Source organism: Cnephaeus nilssonii (genome assembly GCF_951640355.1).
Source record: "Cnephaeus nilssonii genome assembly, chromosome: 15".
Classification (NCBI taxonomy): Eukaryota; Metazoa; Chordata; class Mammalia; order Chiroptera; family Vespertilionidae; genus Cnephaeus; species Cnephaeus nilssonii.
Genome location: NC_137086.1, coordinates 2316792 through 2335317, shown reverse-complemented (window position 1 = coordinate 2335317; position 18526 = coordinate 2316792). Strand labels below are relative to the sequence as shown.

The 18526-nt window shown below is 61.2% G+C and overlaps 2 protein-coding genes across 2 annotated transcripts in view; one reads left to right on the top strand and one right to left on the bottom strand.

Annotated features, from left to right (window-relative positions):
* Window positions 1-1526: 1526 nt before the first annotated feature.
* Window positions 1527-8849, top strand: ODC1 (ornithine decarboxylase 1). The gene is made up of 12 exons (XM_079791905.1): window positions 1527-1725; window positions 3930-4036; window positions 4129-4265; window positions 4504-4677; window positions 4805-4977; window positions 5252-5386; window positions 5717-5798; window positions 5934-6017; window positions 6950-7112; window positions 7194-7306; window positions 7395-7609; window positions 8376-8849. Exons 3-12 carry the CDS (start codon window positions 4164-4166, stop codon window positions 8515-8517), a joined length of 1383 nt encoding a protein of 460 aa, XP_079648031.1. The 5' UTR covers window positions 1527-1725; window positions 3930-4036; window positions 4129-4163; the 3' UTR covers window positions 8518-8849.
* A 6488-nt stretch (window positions 8850-15337) lies between these two features.
* HPCAL1 (hippocalcin like 1) overlaps window positions 15338-18526 on the bottom strand; it is a 66938-nt gene continuing 63749 nt past the window's right edge. The window contains exons 4-5 of the mRNA XM_079791801.1: window positions 17364-17469; window positions 15338-16055 (exon numbers count right to left, since the gene is read on the bottom strand). Of these exons, the coding sequence (XP_079647927.1) occupies window positions 15958-16055; window positions 17364-17469 (204 nt within the window). The 3' untranslated portion in view covers window positions 15338-15957. The remainder of the gene's footprint in view (window positions 16056-17363; window positions 17470-18526) is intronic.

The window sequence follows — 18526 nt, the reverse complement described above, 5'->3', positions numbered from 1 at the left end:
GGGCACAGGCCCGGGTTGCGGGCTTGATCCCCAGTGGGGGGCGTGCAGGAGGCAGCAGATCGATGATTCTCTCCCATCACTGATGCTGCTATCCCTCTCTCCTCCCTTCCTCTCTGAAATCAGTAAAAATATACTTTTAAAAGTTCCTTCAGCCTCTCCCTGGGGCCAGCAGTGGGGGCGGTATACACCCAGAGAGGTGCTGTCCTCCAATGGGGTTACCAGCTCCAGGGTCCACCACTTGGGGAGCTCTATTCAAACACCAGAGGCGGTTGTCATGAGTTAGTTTCATGTCCTAAACTCTGCCTCCCTAAGGGGAGGCTTAGCCACCGCTTATACAGGGTGTCCCCCAAAAATGTATGCACCCTTTAACAGCTGATGGCTGAATTTTGAAAATGAAACGTATTTTAAGAAACACTCACTGCCTTTATAGTTAATCAAAGCGTGTCTATACGTTTTTGGGAGGGACACCCTGTATATGCCACTTGGTCCATTGCGTGTTGATGTCTTCTTTGCAGTTGGCTACACTTGACCCGGCTGGGTTCCGGTCAAGCTGACCCAGTTTCCGGCTCATCTGCAGACACGGGGCTCCGTTTTAACCTTCAGCAAGGCCCGCCCGGACCCTGGGACTCGGGTGCTGACACTGGCGGGACCGGCTCGGCTCTCAGGACCAGGCATTTCCTCCCAGGCCTCTGCCCTGTGCACTCACCGCTGGGCCTCGGGGTGCCGGCCCGCCACCGCGCTCCGCGGGCAGGGGGCAGGGGCGCCCCGGTGGCCTGCGGACCCTCACCTCCCGGCCCTCCTCCGGGCGCCTGGCCCCGGCTCGGGCTGGAGGAAGCCCGGCGTGCACTTGGCTGTCGGCCCCCTGCCTGGAAGGCACGCGTCCCGGCCGCTCTGGCGGCCACAGCGGCGGCCCTTCCACGGGGATGGAGGCGGCGGGGTCCACGTGGGCCGCTCGCGTCCCATTTCCTTTCTCTGCCCGGGGGCCGGGGGCTTTTAACGCCAAGTGGACGGGCAGTTTTGCGGGGCGCGGTGCTGGAAGTCGGCGGCGGCGGCTCCCGGCCCGAGGCTGAAGGCCCGGCGAGCGGCGGGCACGCGGCACCCCGCACGGACGGAGGCAGCGCCCGCGGGGTCCCTGCGGCTCTCTGCGCGTGCGCGGACCTGCCTCAGGGTCGCAGGGCCGGAGGGCGCGAGGCCGCCGGCGGGGGCGGGGCCTGCAGGGGCGTGCGCGTGCGCAGACCTGGCAGATGGCGCGAGGCCGCCGGCGGGGGCGGGGGCGGGGCCTGCGGGGGCGTGCGCGTGCGCGGACCTGCCTCCGGGCCCGGAGCGGTGCGAGGCCGGGGGCGGGCCGGGCGGCCCTGGGCGGCGCTGAGGTTCAGCCGCCCGCGCCCCCCGCCCCCCGCCCCTCCTCCAGGCCCCGGTTGGCCGCCGCCGCCGCGCTCCGCCCCCTCCCTGGGAGGACGCCCGGACGGAACCGATCGCGGCTGGTTTGAGCTGGTGCGTCTCCATGACGACACGCGCGGCGCTATAAGTAGCGGAGCAGCGGCCGTCGGGCTTTGTCAGCGCCCTCAGCCTCCGCCGCCGCCGCCCCTCTGCCAGCGCTCCGGCGCCACTCGGCCGGCGGTCTCCGCGGGAGGGAGCGAGGCGGCGGGCGGCCGGCGGTCCTGCGCGCTCGGCGGCGGCGGCGGCGGCTCCATGGGGTCGGCGTGAGGCGGCCGGCGCTCCGAGGTGAGAGGGGCGCCGGGGGGCGGGCGGGGCGGCCACGTGTCCCTGCGCGCCGGGCCGGGCGGAGGCCGGGACAGACCCGCGCCGGACCTGCGAGGACACGTGGCCGCAGAGCCGGCCGCCGGCCCCTGACCTTGTGGCCCGGTGCCCGCGGGGCCCGGCTTCTTCCCGGTGACGCGTGGCGGCCCGTGCCCTCCCCGCGGCGCGCCCGTCCCGGCCTGGGCGGCCCGCCTCGGGCAGCGGGCAGCGGGGCCCGCCTCGCCTCTGGGGCACCCGGCCGTGGGGTTCTGAGCCGGAAGCTGTCGGGAGGCCCGTCGGTTCCTTCAACCGCTGTTTTCCTTCTTTAAACCCACGTGGCCGCCGGGCGGCAGGTGCAGGTGCGAGCGCCCGCGCCGCTGCGGAGACCGGGCTGCCGTGCGCTCGACTTCGGCTTTGGGCTGTTTTCTGCGCGGTCGGCCGGCGTGTTTTGCTCTCTGGGCCGAGCAGAGGACCGATAGAGGACCCCGAGGGCTGCCGGGGCCGAGGTAGCCGTGGTGGCCGAGGATCGGTGCCGGCCGGCCCGGCCCGGCAGGTCCATTTGAGGATCTGAGTGACTTAGTGTCTCCAGAGAGGCCGGAGCGTTCGGGTCCCCGCTCAGGCGCAGGTTGGACGGAGGAGCCCACCCCGAGGCTTTCAGAAAAGGCCGGTTGCGTTCGGGAAGCCGAAGGAATGGGTGCAAGTGGGGGAGCAAAACCTCTTAGAAATGTGGGGCGAACAAAGCCTGTGGGCTGGATCCACCTGCGATCGGGCGGCAGTTAGCTGACGGGTGACGGTCTCAGTGCCCGTTGGAATCAGCCCCTCTCTCCGTAACACGAGCCACTGGGCCGCCGGCTGGTGCTCAGGGATTCCTCCTCTTGGGGAGCTCCTGGGGGCCGTCCTGGGGAGACTGCTCTGTCGCCAGGTACTCGGCTTCCAAAGAGACTGGAGAGCAGCGATGTATTTCAGAGAAAATCGTCCCAGGTTTAAGCCTGAGCATTGAAGACCCTAGTTACCCCAGGCCTCACCGCTCCCGCCCTGCTGTTCTTTATCCTCCGGCCGGCGGGAGGCCTCTGCTGGCCTCAGTCCGTTGCGCCGCCAGAGCGGTGAGTTGGAGGTGGACAGTGCCCAACAGTCACATTCGGTGGAGAGCTGGAACCAGCCCTGCCGGGCACGGGTTCCGATGGATGGCAGGCCCGGCCCCCTGGGTCTCTCCTGTGCCCGTGCCAGAGCAAGCTGCGGCCTCGAACCATTGCCCGGCCTCTGCCCGTGGGCTGCAGGCACTGAAGCAGGCTGCACGGGGAAGCAGGCTTTCCCCGGCAGGAAGTGAGGCGGTTTAAATAAGGAACATGCAGACAAGCGTCGTTCAGCACGGTCATAGCTGATGAAGTCCAAGGACAGGGGCTGATTGTTACCAGCTTGTTGCTTACCCATAGGTCATTCATGCTGCTTACTTAAGCAGATATTGCAGCTATCAGAGTGCCTGTGGGGATTCCCGGAATTGCTAATTTAGTAGGCAACCCTAGCCTAAGAATGCTGATTTTTCTGATCAGATACAGCCACTATATTATGTTGATTTGAAGATGCAGTTTTTAAAAATACATGCCCACCCTGCAAATAAAATTAGCTCATAAATTTCCCAGGAGACTTGAGCGCACTCTGTAAGTTGAGCCCTAGATGTTTCCATGATATGATTCTGTATAATTTGAAGTGTTTGAGATGTACAGTCCTCTGGATGGGATTTCAGGGCTGCTTTAAAAATAATCTGAGGTGTTGAGTCTGGTGTCCTCATGCTGTAGCAGGGGTCCTCAAACTTTTTAAACGGGGGCCGGTTCACTGTCCCTCGGAGAGAAGGAGGGGGGTCGGAGAGTGCGGCGCACATTCCACACACGCGCACTGCGGGGCCCGGTACGAGGCGGCTGCTAAGCAGGACAGGCAGCGGCGGCAAAAACACCCAGCGGGCCAGATAAATGTCCTCAGCGGGCCGCATGTGGCCCACGGGCCGCAGTTTGAGGACCCCTGCTTGTAGAGATTTGTGGGTTCATAACTTATACCCCGGAGTAATGGGGTTCCCAAACCCAGAGAGGGAGCTGTGAGGTGTCTGAGCAGCCCTGCTCCCTGGGTGGGCGCCGTTTCGGGCCTGGTGTGTCCACTGGATGTGTCCTAACGGGGCAGCACGTGTGTGTTCCCAGGCATTCCCGCTGCTGCACGGAGGGCCCGTCTCCCGTGGACGGAGTTCCTGGAGAGCGCGGCTGAACAGCTGGCAGTAGTTTCCCCATCCCGTCTCTCCGTTTTCCTTGTAAGTATTCTTGGCCGTTGCACGTTAGTCTTGTTCAGAATGACTAAGTATTTAGTGTAATTTAATGAGCGAATGTCTCCACCCTCTTGCAGTGCGCAGCATTTGGGAACCTCCAGAAACCAGGAACATGAACAGCGTTAGTAATGAAGAGTTTGACTGCCACTTCCTCGATGAGGGCTTTACCGCCAAGGACATCCTGGACCAGAAGATTAACGAAGTCTCCGCTTCAGTAAGTGTACGGAGTCCGTGCTGGCAGCGTCGCCGGGCGGTGCAGCTCCTGGGGACTTCCGTGGGGTCTGAGGAAGTGTGATGGCGCTTGGTGTCTTGAGAGTTTAATTGGCTGCGGATCGTCCAGAATAATAGTGATACTCATGTCGGTGAATGGATTGAGGGTGATGGGAGCGATGGAGGCCGCGGGGCACACATTGTTTACGGCTAATGAGCTCTGTGTGCCCGCTCCTCTGTAGGACGATAAGGATGCCTTCTATGTCGCGGACCTGGGAGACATTCTAAAGAAACACCTGCGGTGGCTAAAAGCTCTTCCGCGGGTCACCCCCTTCTATGCAGTCAAATGCAATGACAGCAGGACCATCGTGAAGACCCTGGCTGCCATCGGGACGGGCTTTGACTGTGCCAGCAAGGTGAGCGAGACGCAGCTGCGTGGTTTCCTGGGCAGTAGATGGGGGTCGGGCGTGATGGGACAACTCCCATGTTTGCTTCTTGCACTATTGGCTGCACCTGTACAGTGCAACACCTCTTCCTTCTCAGACTGAGATACAGTTGGTGCAGAGCCTCGGGGTGCCTCCGGAGAGGATCATCTATGCAAACCCTTGTAAACAAGTGTCTCAGATTAAATATGCCGCCAGTAACGGAGTACAGATGATGACTTTCGACAGCGAAGTCGAGCTGATGAAGGTTGCCAGGGCACATCCAAAGGCAAAGTGAGTTCCTCCACGAGAGGGCGGGGTGGGGGTGGGATCTGCATGTTGTTGAACACGCTCTGATGTCCAGGTGCTGGGTTTGTACTCCCGTGAGTTCCCTGTGCTGGGTCAGAGGCAGCGTGGGAAATGGCTTACACCCTCTTGGTTAAGAAAGCCGTGTTAGATCACACCGGAGGACCAGAGCCGAGGACACTGTGTGGGCCAGAGCCGAAGAGTCTGTGTGCTTAGCATGTGCCTGGGCGGCCTGTAAAGTCGGTGCTCCTCTTGCTTCCAGGCTGGTTTTGCGGATTGCCACCGATGACTCCAAAGCAGTGTGTCGTCTCAGTGTTAAATTTGGTGCCACACTCAAGACCAGCAGGCTTCTTCTGGAACGGGCCAAGGAGCTAAACATCGATGTCATCGGTGTGAGGTGAGAGCGTGGGGGCCGGGGGTTAGAGGCTAAGACAGTGGTCGGCAAACTGCGGCTCTTTGGCCCCTTGAGTTTTTGGCAAAGGCCAGCTTAGGAGTACCCTCATTAAGTTAATAACAATGTACCTACCTATATAGTTTAAGTTTAAAAAATTTGGCTCTCAAAGGAAATTTCAGTCGTTGTACTGTTGATATTTGGCTCTGCTGACTAATGAGTTTGCCGACCACTGGGCTGAGATAACAATAGACAATGCGCGTTTTACAGTGTGTTCCCGCTGTGAACAGTTACCTCAGAGATGATAAAGAGCGTCTTCTCCTTTTCTCGCCCCAGCTTCCACGTGGGCAGTGGCTGTACTGACCCTGAGACCTTCGTGCAGGCCATCTCCGATGCCCGCTGTGTCTTCGACATGGGGGTGAGTGTATGGAAACCCTCAGTGTGCTGTGCGCAAGGCCGCAGATCTAGTCTCAATTCTAGAATCGGCCAGCCTCCTCCGTTCTTCGTGGCCTGTTATACATTTCGCTGTTTGACCTGGTTTTCTTGCCTCTAGGCTGAGGTTGGCTTCAACATGTACCTGCTGGATATCGGTGGTGGCTTTCCTGGATCTGAGGATGCAAAGCTTAAATTTGAGGAGGTAATTCAGAGCAAAACTGATATGTGGTAGCTGCTTTAGCAAGTCCCCTAGTGGAGTACTTTGGGACTATACAAACATGAAAAGAAATGTCCTGAGCGACTTTTGTTCAAAATTGTACTTAGTATTCTGTACTTAAATATGCTGTTTAAAATTGTACTTAATATTCTTTGGTTTTCTAAAACATGAGACACTTTGTAAAATGTCTTTGGAAACAATTAAGAAATGTTGCTGTGGTGATGAGAGAACACTGACTTTAGTACAGCAAGTGCTCACGTATGTCATTAATAGGTTCTGTCACTTTAAATGAGACGACTTGTAACAAAACAATTGCTTTATCCTGGGCTAATTGATATACCTGAGGGCTCAGTTCCTATGGCGGCTCATCAGTGTTCCAGCACAATGACAACATTTGAACAAGGCGACATCATTGGGGGACCTGCTGTTCCTCTCTATACCAAATGTGCTTTGCTAGAACTCGTATTTCCTCTCGTTAAAACATTAAGTGTTTAGTCACTTAGGAAGTTAAGCCCCATTAAATGGTGTTGAAGTTTATAAAATGTCCACATAGTTATTTGTTCAAATTCTGTGAGGTTGACAGAATAGAGTTGTATCCTGTTGGCATGTATTTGCTAGATAAAAATATTTTGGGCACTCTGGTCCCTCAGTAAGTAGTAATACATTTGTTTATCGTTTGATAAAATCGTCCCTAGAACATCTTAGAGGATAGAAGGGTATCAGGAGGGGAATCCAAGTGAAACCATGGGGTGCGCAGGCTGGTTTTGAGGGGCAGTGTTTATTTTTGCTGTTGCCTGGTGATAACCTCTGCTGAGGCTGTGCAGACGTTTTATATCACATCACAGCACTGCTCTCTCCACCGCCTGGTTCCCCTGATGGCTGACTGCTCTTGTCTGTCTGTCTGTCTCACTCCGTAGATCACCAGTGTAATCAACCCAGCCCTGGACAAGTATTTTCCATCAGACTCGGGAGTGACACTCATAGCTGAGCCGGGCAGATACTATGTTGCGTCAGCTTTCACGCTTGCAGTTAATATCATTGCCAAAAAACTGGTCTTAAAGGAACAGACGGGCTCTGATGGTAGGTGTAAAGCGGAACTCATTGCACACGGGAGTGGAAGCTGGTACAAAAGGTGGTCACTGAGACTGATGTGCTTTCTAGATGAAGACGAGTCGAGTGAGAAGACCTTCATGTATTACGTGAACGATGGAGTGTATGGGTCCTTTAACTGCATCCTCTACGATCATGCGCACGTGAAGCCCCTTCTGCAGAAGGTACCTCCGCTCGCTCAGCGTACTGTGTGCGCGAGGGAAGACGGTTGGTCGTGGTGAGTGTCACTAGGTCCGTTTCTCTCACATGCAGAGGCCCAAACCAGATGAGAAGTACTACTCCTCCAGCATCTGGGGCCCGACCTGTGACGGCCTCGACCGCATCGTGGAGCGCTGCGGCCTGCCCGAGATGCACGTGGGGGACTGGATGCTCTTTGAGAACATGGGCGCTTACACCGTGGCTGCTGCTTCTACTTTCAATGGGTTCCAGCGGCCGACCATCTACTACGTGATGTCAGGGCCGACATGGTTAGTGCCAGGGCGTGTGTGTGGGCCTGATAAGAGACCTTGGGGCGCTCCCTCCAGGAGCCCCACACCTGTCTCTCCCCCCTCTTCCCCTACAGGCATGCAGCCCCTAAGCGCTAAGGGCCCACAGGACTTAGAAGCAGGGCGGCAGGGGCGGCTCGTCCTGGGCTCACCCTGAGCCCTCTCCTCTCTCTGCCTTCTCAGCCCCCACACCCCCCCCCCCCCCCCCCGTCCCTCTCCTGTTGCTGCTTCTGTCCTAAGCCCTTCTTGTCCTAAGCCCTTCCTGGTTTTGGTGTCCCCAGCTGTAGCAAATGTACTTTTTAGGGGGGAAAAAGGGAATAGATATCTTCTTCGATTTATGCTCTTTTCTTACTCTAATTGAAAGGAATGATGCTGCTTGATTAAATAGAACGTTTTTAAGTTTATTTTCTCCCTATTAAGGGAGATGCTCTAGAAAATTGGGAGAATACAAATGGATGGGAAAATCTCTCCAATAACTGTGATTTGTATTTTCAGATTTTCCCTGATCCATAACCATTTTAGAAAAGTCTGGTTAAGATATTTCCGTGTGGCGGGAATACTTTAATGAGTGCATGTGACCTGTGGTTTCCTTATTACCCCAAGATGGTTCTGGAGAAACGCTAGCTTTAGAAAGACTGAGGTGCTTCCTCATGGCAGTAACAAGGAAGGAAGCGGGCCATGAGTAAGTTAGTGGGAGCTGCTCGGTGTGGGTGACCCGGGTTCCTCACTGTGCCCTCCTCTCTCTCAGGCAACTGATGCAGCAAGTCCAGAACCGCGACTTCCCGCCCGAGGTGGAGGAGGACGCCGGCGCCCTGCCTGTGTCCTGCGCCTGGGAGAGCGGGATGGAGCTCCTCCCAGCAGCCTGCGCGTCGGCCCGAGTTAACGTGTAGACGCCATTCCTGTAGCTGTTACGCGAGTGTAGCTTGACTTAAGGATTGGGGGGACCACTTAACTTAATGATTGCTAGTTTGAAATGTCTTTGTAAGTGGGGGTGACACAGATGGAACAAGGTGGAAGGCCTAGGCGACGGGGTCACACTTATGTGTTCCTATGGAAACTATTTGAATATTTGTTTTATATGGATTTTTACTCAATTCTCAAACATGCTACTGCAGAGCGCCCCTCAGCTGCCAGGCAAGCATTTGTAGCTTGTGTGTTGGCAGAACCAGCCGAGGCTGAGTGCTGTGACCTGTTTTACCAATAAAGTTCCTTGGAAATTGGGCACTGGGAGGTCTTCAGTGTGTCCGTCCACACGCCCGCCTTGCCGTGTTTCTACACATGGGAATCCATGTTTTCATTTCCCCAGAGGACTTGAGAGTCTGTGAAACTCCGTGGACACGCTTTTCTGTTGGGCATCTCTGTCCACGAGTCCTGCGTGAAGTTTGCTGAGGGTTCTGGAAGGGGGCAGGTCCAGCCCCAGGCAGCTGGAGGGAACAGGATGGATGAGCAAGACCACATCTGCCCTAGTGGCTCAGCCCGCCCGAAGGCCCACCGGTGCCGGGACTGCAGTGCCCAAAGCCCCTGGTGACTGGCCTGCTCCTGTCCCAGCCAGTGCCCAGGGAGCTGCACGAGGCCTCGGAGCCCTGCCCACAGACAGGCTTTCCCTTCCCACCTGGCAGCACTCCCCGGCAGGCATTCCCTTCCCACCTGGCAGAGCCCTGCCCACAGACCAGGCTTTCTCTTCCCACCTGGCAGCACTCCCAGGCAGGCGCTGTGGTTACAAGTCGGGATGGAGTGCAGCCTTTGGCAGTCCGCTTACTAAACCCAGCAGCACTACTCGGTGTTGTAGATCTTTGCCTTTTTCTCTGACCACTACATCCCCGAAAGGAGCAAGCCCATGCACAAGCAGCTGCACTCAGAATGCATGGTCATTCAGAAGTGGCTGTACTCAGCACCCACAGCCATGCACAGGCGGCCACACCCAGCACCCACGGCCATGCAGAATCAGCAGCTTCACCTCCCCACTGGCCAGGTTCCTTGCCTCCGCCCTTCCCCATGGGTTTGGCTGGGGGCTGGGTTCAGCGAGGCTGCTGGGTGGGCCTTGTCCCCTGGCTGGTGTCCCTGTAAGCAAAGGAAGCAGCACCTGGTTGCTCTCCGCCCCCGTGGGCCCAGCGCCCCTACTAACTTACAGTCGGTTTCTTCTGTGGGTGTGGGTCCCTCACTTGGGGCTCAGATTTTTAAAAAGAAGAACAGAACACCATTTGCAGGTGGCTTACCAAAGCCCCAGGCGTGTGGACCCTGCACTCGCCGAGGCAGGCCGCGCACCGGGAGGCGGGCTCCCTCCGCTGGGCACCTCAAGCAGGACCGGGTCAGTTTGCTCAGCCGCTCACACCCGTGGCGCTCGCCCTGCCTTCTTACCGCCCTCCCCGTTCGCAGGTGCACGTGGTGCGCAGGTGAGGGCATCTGTGTGAGAGGGAGACACGTGTTGCTGCCCAAACTTACCGTAAAGATGGCGTGTAGTGTGAACGTAAAACCGTGTAACCCGTTTCATGGCAGACACCTGTGAACACGGCCCAGCTTCCGCGGAACCAGGCTGGGAAGCAGCTGCTAACATCGGAGCCGATGTCTGGATTTCTACAAGAGCATTTTTATAGAAAAAAGAGTTTAAACTCTAGTTTTAACTTGTAAGTTGAGAAGAGCCAAAGGTGAAATGCCGAGTGTGCAGTGTGGCTCAGATCGGCGGAGGCCCACTCTGGTTAGTGAACGCTCCGTTAGCCGCTTGCAGGACCTCGGATTCCCCAACAACGATTTTTAATGTCTGCTATTTTGTTGTTAATCCTCAACCAAGGATATTTTCGCCAGTGAATTTTAGAGAGAATGGAAGGGAGGGAGAGAGACAGAGAGAGAGAAACATTGATGTGAAAGAGAGACATCGATTGGTTGCCTCCAGCATGTGCCGTGTGGTGCGGGGAGGTAGGGTTGGAGCCTGCAACCCTTGACCAGAATCAAACCCTTCAATCCACAAACCCACGCTCCGACTCCTGGGCCAACCGGCTAGGGCTGACCACTGTCCATTTAAATGTTGGCTCCTGCCACATAAAACATGCCTGCGTCTTCCGTAATGATGGTGCTCCAAGAGTGGCCGGAGCCTGGGGGGGGAGGGGGCATTGCCAGAGTGGAGGGTGACCCTGCCAGGCCCCAATCAGAACCCCCTGGGAGCCAGCCTAGACCAGCCACTTCCCCTGAGCGGGAAGCAGGTGCCGTGAGTGACGGAGCTTCAACCCGAAATGACGGAAATCCTGGAGCTGAGAGGTGCTCTCTGCCGGGCAACGGGACCAGAGCTCAGCAGAGATGAAACTGGGACCCAGTAAAGACAGGTCCCTCAGGCCCTGGGGCTGTGGCGGTGGGAACGGACACTCCACGTTAGATGGGCTTTAGGGAGTCATTGTAACGGGAGCCCAAACTTGCTGAGCTCGGCTGGCGGCCCTGAGCGGAGTCTTTCCGCAGGGCTCGCCCACCCCGCGGCCGCCCTGCAGGCGCCAGACTCACGGTTCACGGAGCAGGGAGACCCCGCGGGCTGGCAGGCGGAACTCACGCAAGTGAAGCCACCTGGAAGCTGGCCAATGGGGAGCTGGCTTCAGAGCCCAGAGCCCAGCTCTGAAGATGGCCTAACCCCTCTGCCCTATGGCCCCTAAACCCATCACTTTTCTTTTAAATCCTCACCCGAGGATACTTTTTCCATTGATTTTTAGAGAGAGGGAAAGACAGAGAGAAACATCAAATGTGAGAGAAACACATCGGTTGGTTGCCTCCTGCATGCGCCCCAACCAGGGCCTGGGCCAGGGAGGAGCCTGCAACCGAGGTACGTGCCCTTGACCGGAATCAAACCCAGGACCCTATGGTCTGAAGTCCAATGCTCTATCCACTGAGCCAAACTGGCCAGGGCCAGATCCATCGCTTTTTTTTTCTTTCTTTTTTAAATATATTTTTATTGATTTCAGAGAGGCAGGAAGAGGGAGAGATAGAAACATCAATGATGAGAGAGAATCACTGATCAGCTGCCTCCTGCACGCTCCCCACTGGGGATCGAGCTTACAACCTGGGCATGTGCCCTTGACTGGAATCGAACCTGGGACCCTTCAGTCTGCAGGCCGACGCTCTATCCACTGAGCCAAACCAGCTAGGGCTAAATCCATGGCTTCTAAAAAAATATACACTTTTATTGATTTCAGAGAGGAAGAGAGAGGGAGACAGAAACATCAACGATGAAAGAGAATCACTGACCGGCTGCCTCCTGCATGTCCCTCACTGGGGGTCAAACCTGCAACCCAGGCCTGTGCCCTGACTGGGAATCGAACCGTGACCTCCTGGTTCATAGGTCGATGCTCAGCCCCTGAGCCCTGCCGGCCGGGCTCTCAGCCTCTTGTTTCACAGATGGGATGCAGGCCACAGAGGCCAAGTGATTCGAGGAAAGCGAGCCCATCAGGAGGGCCTGGGAGGAAGCAGGTCCCCTGCTGCCCTGGCTTCTTGCTGAAGAAGAAACACCGGCCGAAACCGGTTTGGCTCAGTGGATAGAGCGTCGGCCTGCGGACTCAAGGGTCCCAGGTTCGATTCCGGTCAAGGGCATGTACCTTGGTTGTGGGCACATCCCCAGTAGGAGGTGTGCAGGAGGCAGCTGATCAATGTTTCTCTCTCATCAATGTTTCTAACTCTCTATCCCTCTCCCTTCCTCTCTGTAAAAAATCAATAAAACATATTTAAAAAAAAAAAAGAAGAAGAAGAAGAAGAAACACCGAGGCTGGACCGAGCCCCTTCCTCCGTCCCACCGGGCGGGGCGGGGCTCCAGTCCTCGCCGTCCCCCAGCCTCATCCCAGCCCAGGGCGCGGCCGTGGGTGCCAGGGCACCCGTGGCTCCAGCCCTGCGGGGCTGGCCCGTGAGCTGCGGTCATGCGTGGGCTCGGGCCGCACTGACCCCGCTGAGTCCGGCCTGGCAGTGACCAGGCCCCCACGGCCCCACCCTGAGCTGGAGGCTGGCGCGCGTGCACCTGGCGGGTCATTAGCGGGAGTCAGGGACGCTCTGGGCTCCGGGCAGGGAGCACACCTGGGAATCCTGTCCTGGGCGATGGGAGGATTTTTCCATCCTGACTCCAGAATGGGGAGGGGAGGGTTGTGAGGGGACAGTCCGTGCCTCTGGCACAGGGGTCACCGAGGTGGAGCCGGAGTCCAGGGGACCTTCCTCGGGCTGTGGTCTCAGGGCCTCGGAGCGGCCGAGCTCAGGGGGCCGGAGCTGGACTGAGGTCAGTCATTGGCAGGACCCTCATGTGTCCTTGCCCTGGGGGTGCCTGGGAGCTGCCCCTCCGCCTCTGACCGGCCCAGGCTGTGCAGGCTCCGCCCCGTGGCTGGCACGTGGGGCTGCCAGGCACAGCAAGTCAGCACGTGAAATACCGTGAGACACGTGCACGCTGGAGATCATCTGTTGTTTCTCTGAAATTCAGTGTAATCGGCGCCTATTGCCAGGCCTCTGAGTGCAGGGTACGGGCGCCCAGCCTCAGGTTCCGGGGCTCCGTCACTCACCAAACTCCAGGCTCTGGGAGGCCTCGGGGATGCAGACATCCCAGGCGGGAGGCCCTCCCGGCCACCGCCACCAGGGGGCAGCAGCACCCAGTGCCCGAGGCGCCTCGGCAGGCGGGGGCCCTGACCCAGCCCCCAGGTCACCAGCTCCCAGGTCACCCCGTCACTCAGCACACGCTGGCGGGGCCGCGGGGGACAGGGCTGCGGGAACGGGGTGGCCTGGCCCAGAGGGCGGTCCAGGGCTGAGCAGCCTTGTCCCCAAACCAGGCTGCTCCCCGAAACTCTTCCTGGCCCCACAGGGCCCCCCCAGCCCCGCCCCCGCCGCCTGCCTGGCCCCGGGCACAGCTCCTGGGGCCCCGCAGCCTGTGCCTGCTGCCCCTGCCTGTGGGGCGTGGGTGACGCCCCCACTCACCTCCCGAAGGGCCCCAGGACCCCGCAGCCCCGGGCTCTCTCACAGCCGCCCGCCCTGGCCGTGCGCAGGTGGGTGCTGTGGGAAGCGGAGGGTGCTGTCCTCGCCCACCCCCACCCCTCACCCCCCACCCCCACCCCCACCCCTCACCCCCCACCCCCCACCCCTCACCCCCCACCCCCCACCCACGGAGCCGGCCCTGAGGCCAGGGTCCAGGCCCGCCCCCCATGACCAGTGTCGCCTGTTTCCCATCTGCACTCTCCACCGAGCACTTCCCACCTCGGGCTGCCCCACAGGGTGCCTGTCCCAGCCCCGGCTCTGACCCCCACCCAGAGGAGCAGGGGCCACCCCAAAGCCCAGGTCAGAGCCCCGGCCCCCCGAGTCCTGTCTGGCTAGTGGGACAGGGAGGGCCTTGTCCAGGGTCACGGAGCCACGCTGGGACGTGCGTGCCAGGCCGGTGTGGGGGCGCGTCCAGGCAGGGCCGGTGGGTGGGCCACACCGACTCATTCGTCCCTCCGTTCACTCCCTCACCGCGAGCTGCCGGCCTGGCCCCGCGGAGCAGCGCAGGCGGCTTGGGGGTGTAGGGGTGTCGGGGGAGGGGTGTTGCGGGAGGACGGGGGCAGCTCCCAGAGGAAGGGACACTGCTCGGAGTCTTGGGAATGACCTGGTGTGGGAGGGGGGCGGGAGGGAGAAGAGGCTCTGGGGTAGAGATGGTGATGGAGAGACTTGGGGTGCTGAACACACAACACCATATACAGGCTGTGCCTCTGGCCACAGGGGTCACCGAGGGGTCAGACCGTCTACTGTATGATGTGTTACAGAGTCACACACCTGAAACCCGTATGATTCCATTAACCGATGTCACCCCAATACATTCAGTGATAAAACAGTAATTTAAAAAGCAAAAGGAACGGCCTGGCATGTGGTGAGGAAGTTCGAGGCCACGGTCAGCCCCGGTGGGGGCCCAGGCAGGGGCAAACCCGGCTGCTGGTGGCTGGGGGCCGAGGCGTGGGCTCCCCCCCCCCCCCCCCGGGAACGAGCTGCGAGGGCTGCCACTCAGCGCGGCCTCACTCGTGCCCAGGAGCCGCCCACCTGCCCACGCAGACCAGGCCACGTGCTCCGGACCCTCCACGCCAATTCTCCGCACAGGACGTGCGTGTGCAACACCCCATACAGGACACACACACTTCACACTGAGCCCGTCCCACAGCCGCGTCTGACTCAGCCACACACCACACCTCCCGTCCCTCCCAACACAGACCCCCCAACCACAGACCTGCACACGCCCGGGGACGGGGCACAGAGGGCCTGGCTGGCTTAGTTCTGATTCTGCCATCGAGTGAGCCCGGGGGGGGGGGGGGGGGGGGGGGGGGGGGACTCGGCTGGCGTCGGTGACGTCTGTGGGGCAGGCCCCTCCCTCCCGGTTCTGTCACCTCGAGGCCCTTGTGGAGTGTGAGGTGAGCGGGCGGCCAGGGCCGCGGCCACGCGTGTGTGCGGAGACAATGGCCTCCTCCTCGGGGTGCGCCCACGGCCACCTTGCTGATTACACCACAGGGCGGGGGGCGGGGGGCGGTGTCCCCGCAAACCTGCCGAGGACAGTCCTCTCTATTCCCACCGGTGCTTCCGGGCGCCAGGCAGGCGCTGGGACAGGCAGTGCCGATCGGCAGACACAGCGACAACGAGGGGCCCCGAGGGGCGCGTCTACAAACAGCGGCGGGACCCGGGGCCCACCCTTCCCGTGGGCGCGAGGGCGCCGGCTGGGGCTCCCAGGGGCCACACACGACTCGGAGGTGCTGTTTATTTGATCATTTTAATACAGGAAACGCCGGGCCGGCCACGGGCACCCTCACACAGACCCTGCGTTCTTGGGGGGCCTCCCGCAGCGGACGCGCATGCATGTCCTGGGACACGGGCAGGCTGGGCATGAACACCACAAGAGAACCGGCTGGGGAGGACCACAGGCCACGAGGGAGCCACACTTCAGAGGCAGTCGAGGCATTAAATACGGGACCTACACGTGACACTTCACATCAAACACGGGTAATTTACACACGCCGGGAGGACGGCAGCACACGGACTGCGCGCGGCTTTGGTGGAGAAGACGAGCGGGTGCTGCCATGCACGGGAGGCCGCCCTCCTCGCCGCTCCTGTCCCCTCCCGTCACCTGCAGCCAGACACCGCCGGCGCCACCTCTGAGCCCACGGAGCCCGCGGGGTCCCAGCTCCCTGGGAGGCGGGAGGTGGGGGAGGCCCGGCGGAGGGGGCGCGGCTGCAGGGGGACAGGTGAGTGCGGGGTCACCTGGCCCGGCCGGGGTAGCAGGGATGACGGAGGAGGCATCCACTTCTGCGAGCAAAGCGTAACCGGTGAAGCCTGCGCCCCCGCCGTCGGGCGCTCCTGCCGCCGGCGCCGGCTCAGAACTGGCTGGCGCTGCTGGGGTCGCACTGCAGCAGCCGCACGATGGACGGGTCGCTCTTGGCACCTTTGATGAACTCCTCCAGGGACAGCTTGCCTGGGGGGGGGGGGGGGGCGGGAGTCAGCGGTGCTCGCCGGCTTCCCTCCCGAGCACGGGGACCCCCCCCCCACCCCGCCGCCCGCTGGGCTGGCTGAGCCCTCACGAGGCCGCCGGACGCCGTCCCGGTGCCGCTTGCTTCATGGGCTTTTCGGGAAAACCCTCTGCTTTCCCGGCTCCCCGCTGAGGGCACACCCAGTGTGGCAACATGCGTGGCCGGTGGGCGATTTCAATCCTTTAAGAGTCACCCCACGCTTTACCTGAGGAATTCGTGGCCTCTGCCTCTAACCCTAATCCAGTCAGGGCTGGGGGGGCCTGAAGCAGCCCGGCCCAGGGTGACTGCCCGCGGGGGCGGCAGGACCAGCTGGGAGACCCGTCTGCTTCGGGCCCACCTGCCCCTGGGGGGGTGGGACTGGTGCCACGTGCGCCCTCCCCAGCGGCCTGGCCCCGCACAGACGTGGGAGGACGGGCTTTGAAGCGGACACTGGAGCCTGTGCTGCCGCCGGGGGGAGGAGATTAGGGGGGACGAGGAAGGAGAGGAAGGTTCATGGCGGGGGAGGCTTTAGGAGCTCAGCCGGTGCCCAGCGTGTGCCCGGCGCTGAGGAGTGGTCAGCCGCCAACCTCCCCGCCTCAGGGACTTCAGTGCAAAGTGGGGCTGGGGGGGGGAGGGTGTGTGTGTGTGGGTGTGTGTGTGGGTGTGTGTGTGTGGGGGGGGCAGCCGTCTCCAAGGGCCGCTGGCGGGACGGACGGGGAGGAGGCGCTGGAGGGGTCGGCCCAGGCCCGGTCCGGGGCCCATCTCAGTTAGGGGGCTTCTGCCGGGAGCCCGGGAGCCGGCGGCGGTGACGGGTACCGCGGTGGCAGGGACCCCGCCTGTCCAGCAGAGAGGGCCCCCTCCTGGGCCCCCAGCAGGGGCCGGCCGGCCCCACGGGGACTAACCACGGCCAGGCCCGGGGCGGGCTGCAAGGGAGGGCACAGCACCCTCCCAGGAGAGTGCCCAGGCCCCCCGCTAACGCCCCCCCCCGGGCTCCTGGCCTGTTGCCCCCCTTGGCGGGTGGGGCTTTCGGGGCCACGCCCACTGCTCAGGCCGAGGGGTCCTGAAGGCGCCCCCTCCACCAGGGCGGGTGGGGGCCATCAGCACGCGGGCCACGCCCACAAGGCTGCTCGGTCCCGTTTAGAAGCTCGGAGACCGGGGCTCAGGGGTGCAGCCACCGGCGCGAGGACGGGGGTGCAGCCCCCCACCCTGCCCTGCCCCGGGCTCCCCGCAGCCCAGCGGAGGGCGGGTGCGGGGACACGCTGCGGGGGGCCTACCGTCGTTGTTGGTGTCCATCTGCCTGAAGATCTTGTCCGTCCGCTTCTCCGGGGTGGACTCGTCCTCGGGCATCTTCATCACCGAGGACACCATCTTGTAAATGGCCTGCGGGGGGCACATGGAGGCGTGAGCTCAGGTTCCGGAACGTTCCTGGGCGGCGGCGCAGGAGTGAGCTTCCGTCCAGCCCACACCGTGGCACGGGGAGGCGGGGTGCTCGCCGGCCTCCAGGACCCCCCCCCCTCCCGCCGCTGGAGGGATGGCCCGGCCTCTCCAGCACCCGGGTGTCACGGTGGGCAGTCGGCGAAGGAAGCCGGACGTGATGATGGGGCTCAAGAGCAGGCACGACGACCCCACTTAGCGGTCAGAGGAGGGGGCCGCCTGGGGAGGGCCCACAAGGCGCGTGAGGGAGCTTCTGGGGGTGGGAGCGCCCGTGGCTCCCCGAGGGGTGGCCCAGGCCGGTGCTGCGCACACAGCTGTGGATCGCAGTGACCGCTGGGCCTCAGCTCAGGATAAAAACTCCACCCGCACCCCGAGAACCACGGGGCCAGCCGCCAGGGCCGCTGGGGGCGGGGGGCACTGGTCACCAGCAGGGTGCAGACCCCTCCTCAGGCACCGCCCTCCAGGGCTCAGCCCCGGGTCCCGCCGGGCAGTGTGTGTGAGTGTGTGTATGTGTGAGTGTGTGTATGTGTGAGTGTGTGTGTGTGTGAGTGTGTGTGTGTGAGTGTGTGTGTGAGAGTGTGTGTGTGTGTGAGTGTGTGTGTGTGTGTGAGTGTGTGTATGTGTGAGTGTGTGTATGTGTGAGTGTGTGTGTGTGAGTGTGCGTGTGTGTGTGTGTGAGAGTGTGTGTGTGTGTGTGAGTGTGTGTATGTGTGAGTGTGTGTGAGTGTGTGTGAGTGTGTGAAGGGCCTCGATGCCGGGGACGGGCACGCGTGGGGCTCTGTGCCAGTCCCCGAGCCTGCGCTGTGTTCTGTGTGGAAACCACCTACAGGGGAGCTGGGTGGCCACACCTTTGCTCACGGAGCCGAGGGCCCTTGCGGGGGGCGAGCACCTCTTCCGGGACGTCTAGACCCGAACCCGCCGGCTGGGTGGGGCAGAGGGGACGCTGGGGGGGGCCCTCTGTGGCTGCGCATCCCTGGGCACCGGGAAAGCGAGCACTCGGCTT

Excerpts from the sequence above, each read along its gene's own strand:
- ODC1 (XM_079791905.1), top strand. The coding sequence starts at position 4,164 with ATGAACAGCGTTAGTAATGAAGAGTTTGACTGCCACTTCCTCGATGAG. Across the intron at positions 4,978-5,251 it reads AGGGCACATCCAAAGGCAAA|GCTGGTTTTGCGGATTGCCA; the intron begins GTGAGTTCCTCC and ends TCTTGCTTCCAG. Across the intron at positions 7,307-7,394 it reads TGAAGCCCCTTCTGCAGAAG|AGGCCCAAACCAGATGAGAA; the intron begins GTACCTCCGCTC and ends TCTCACATGCAG.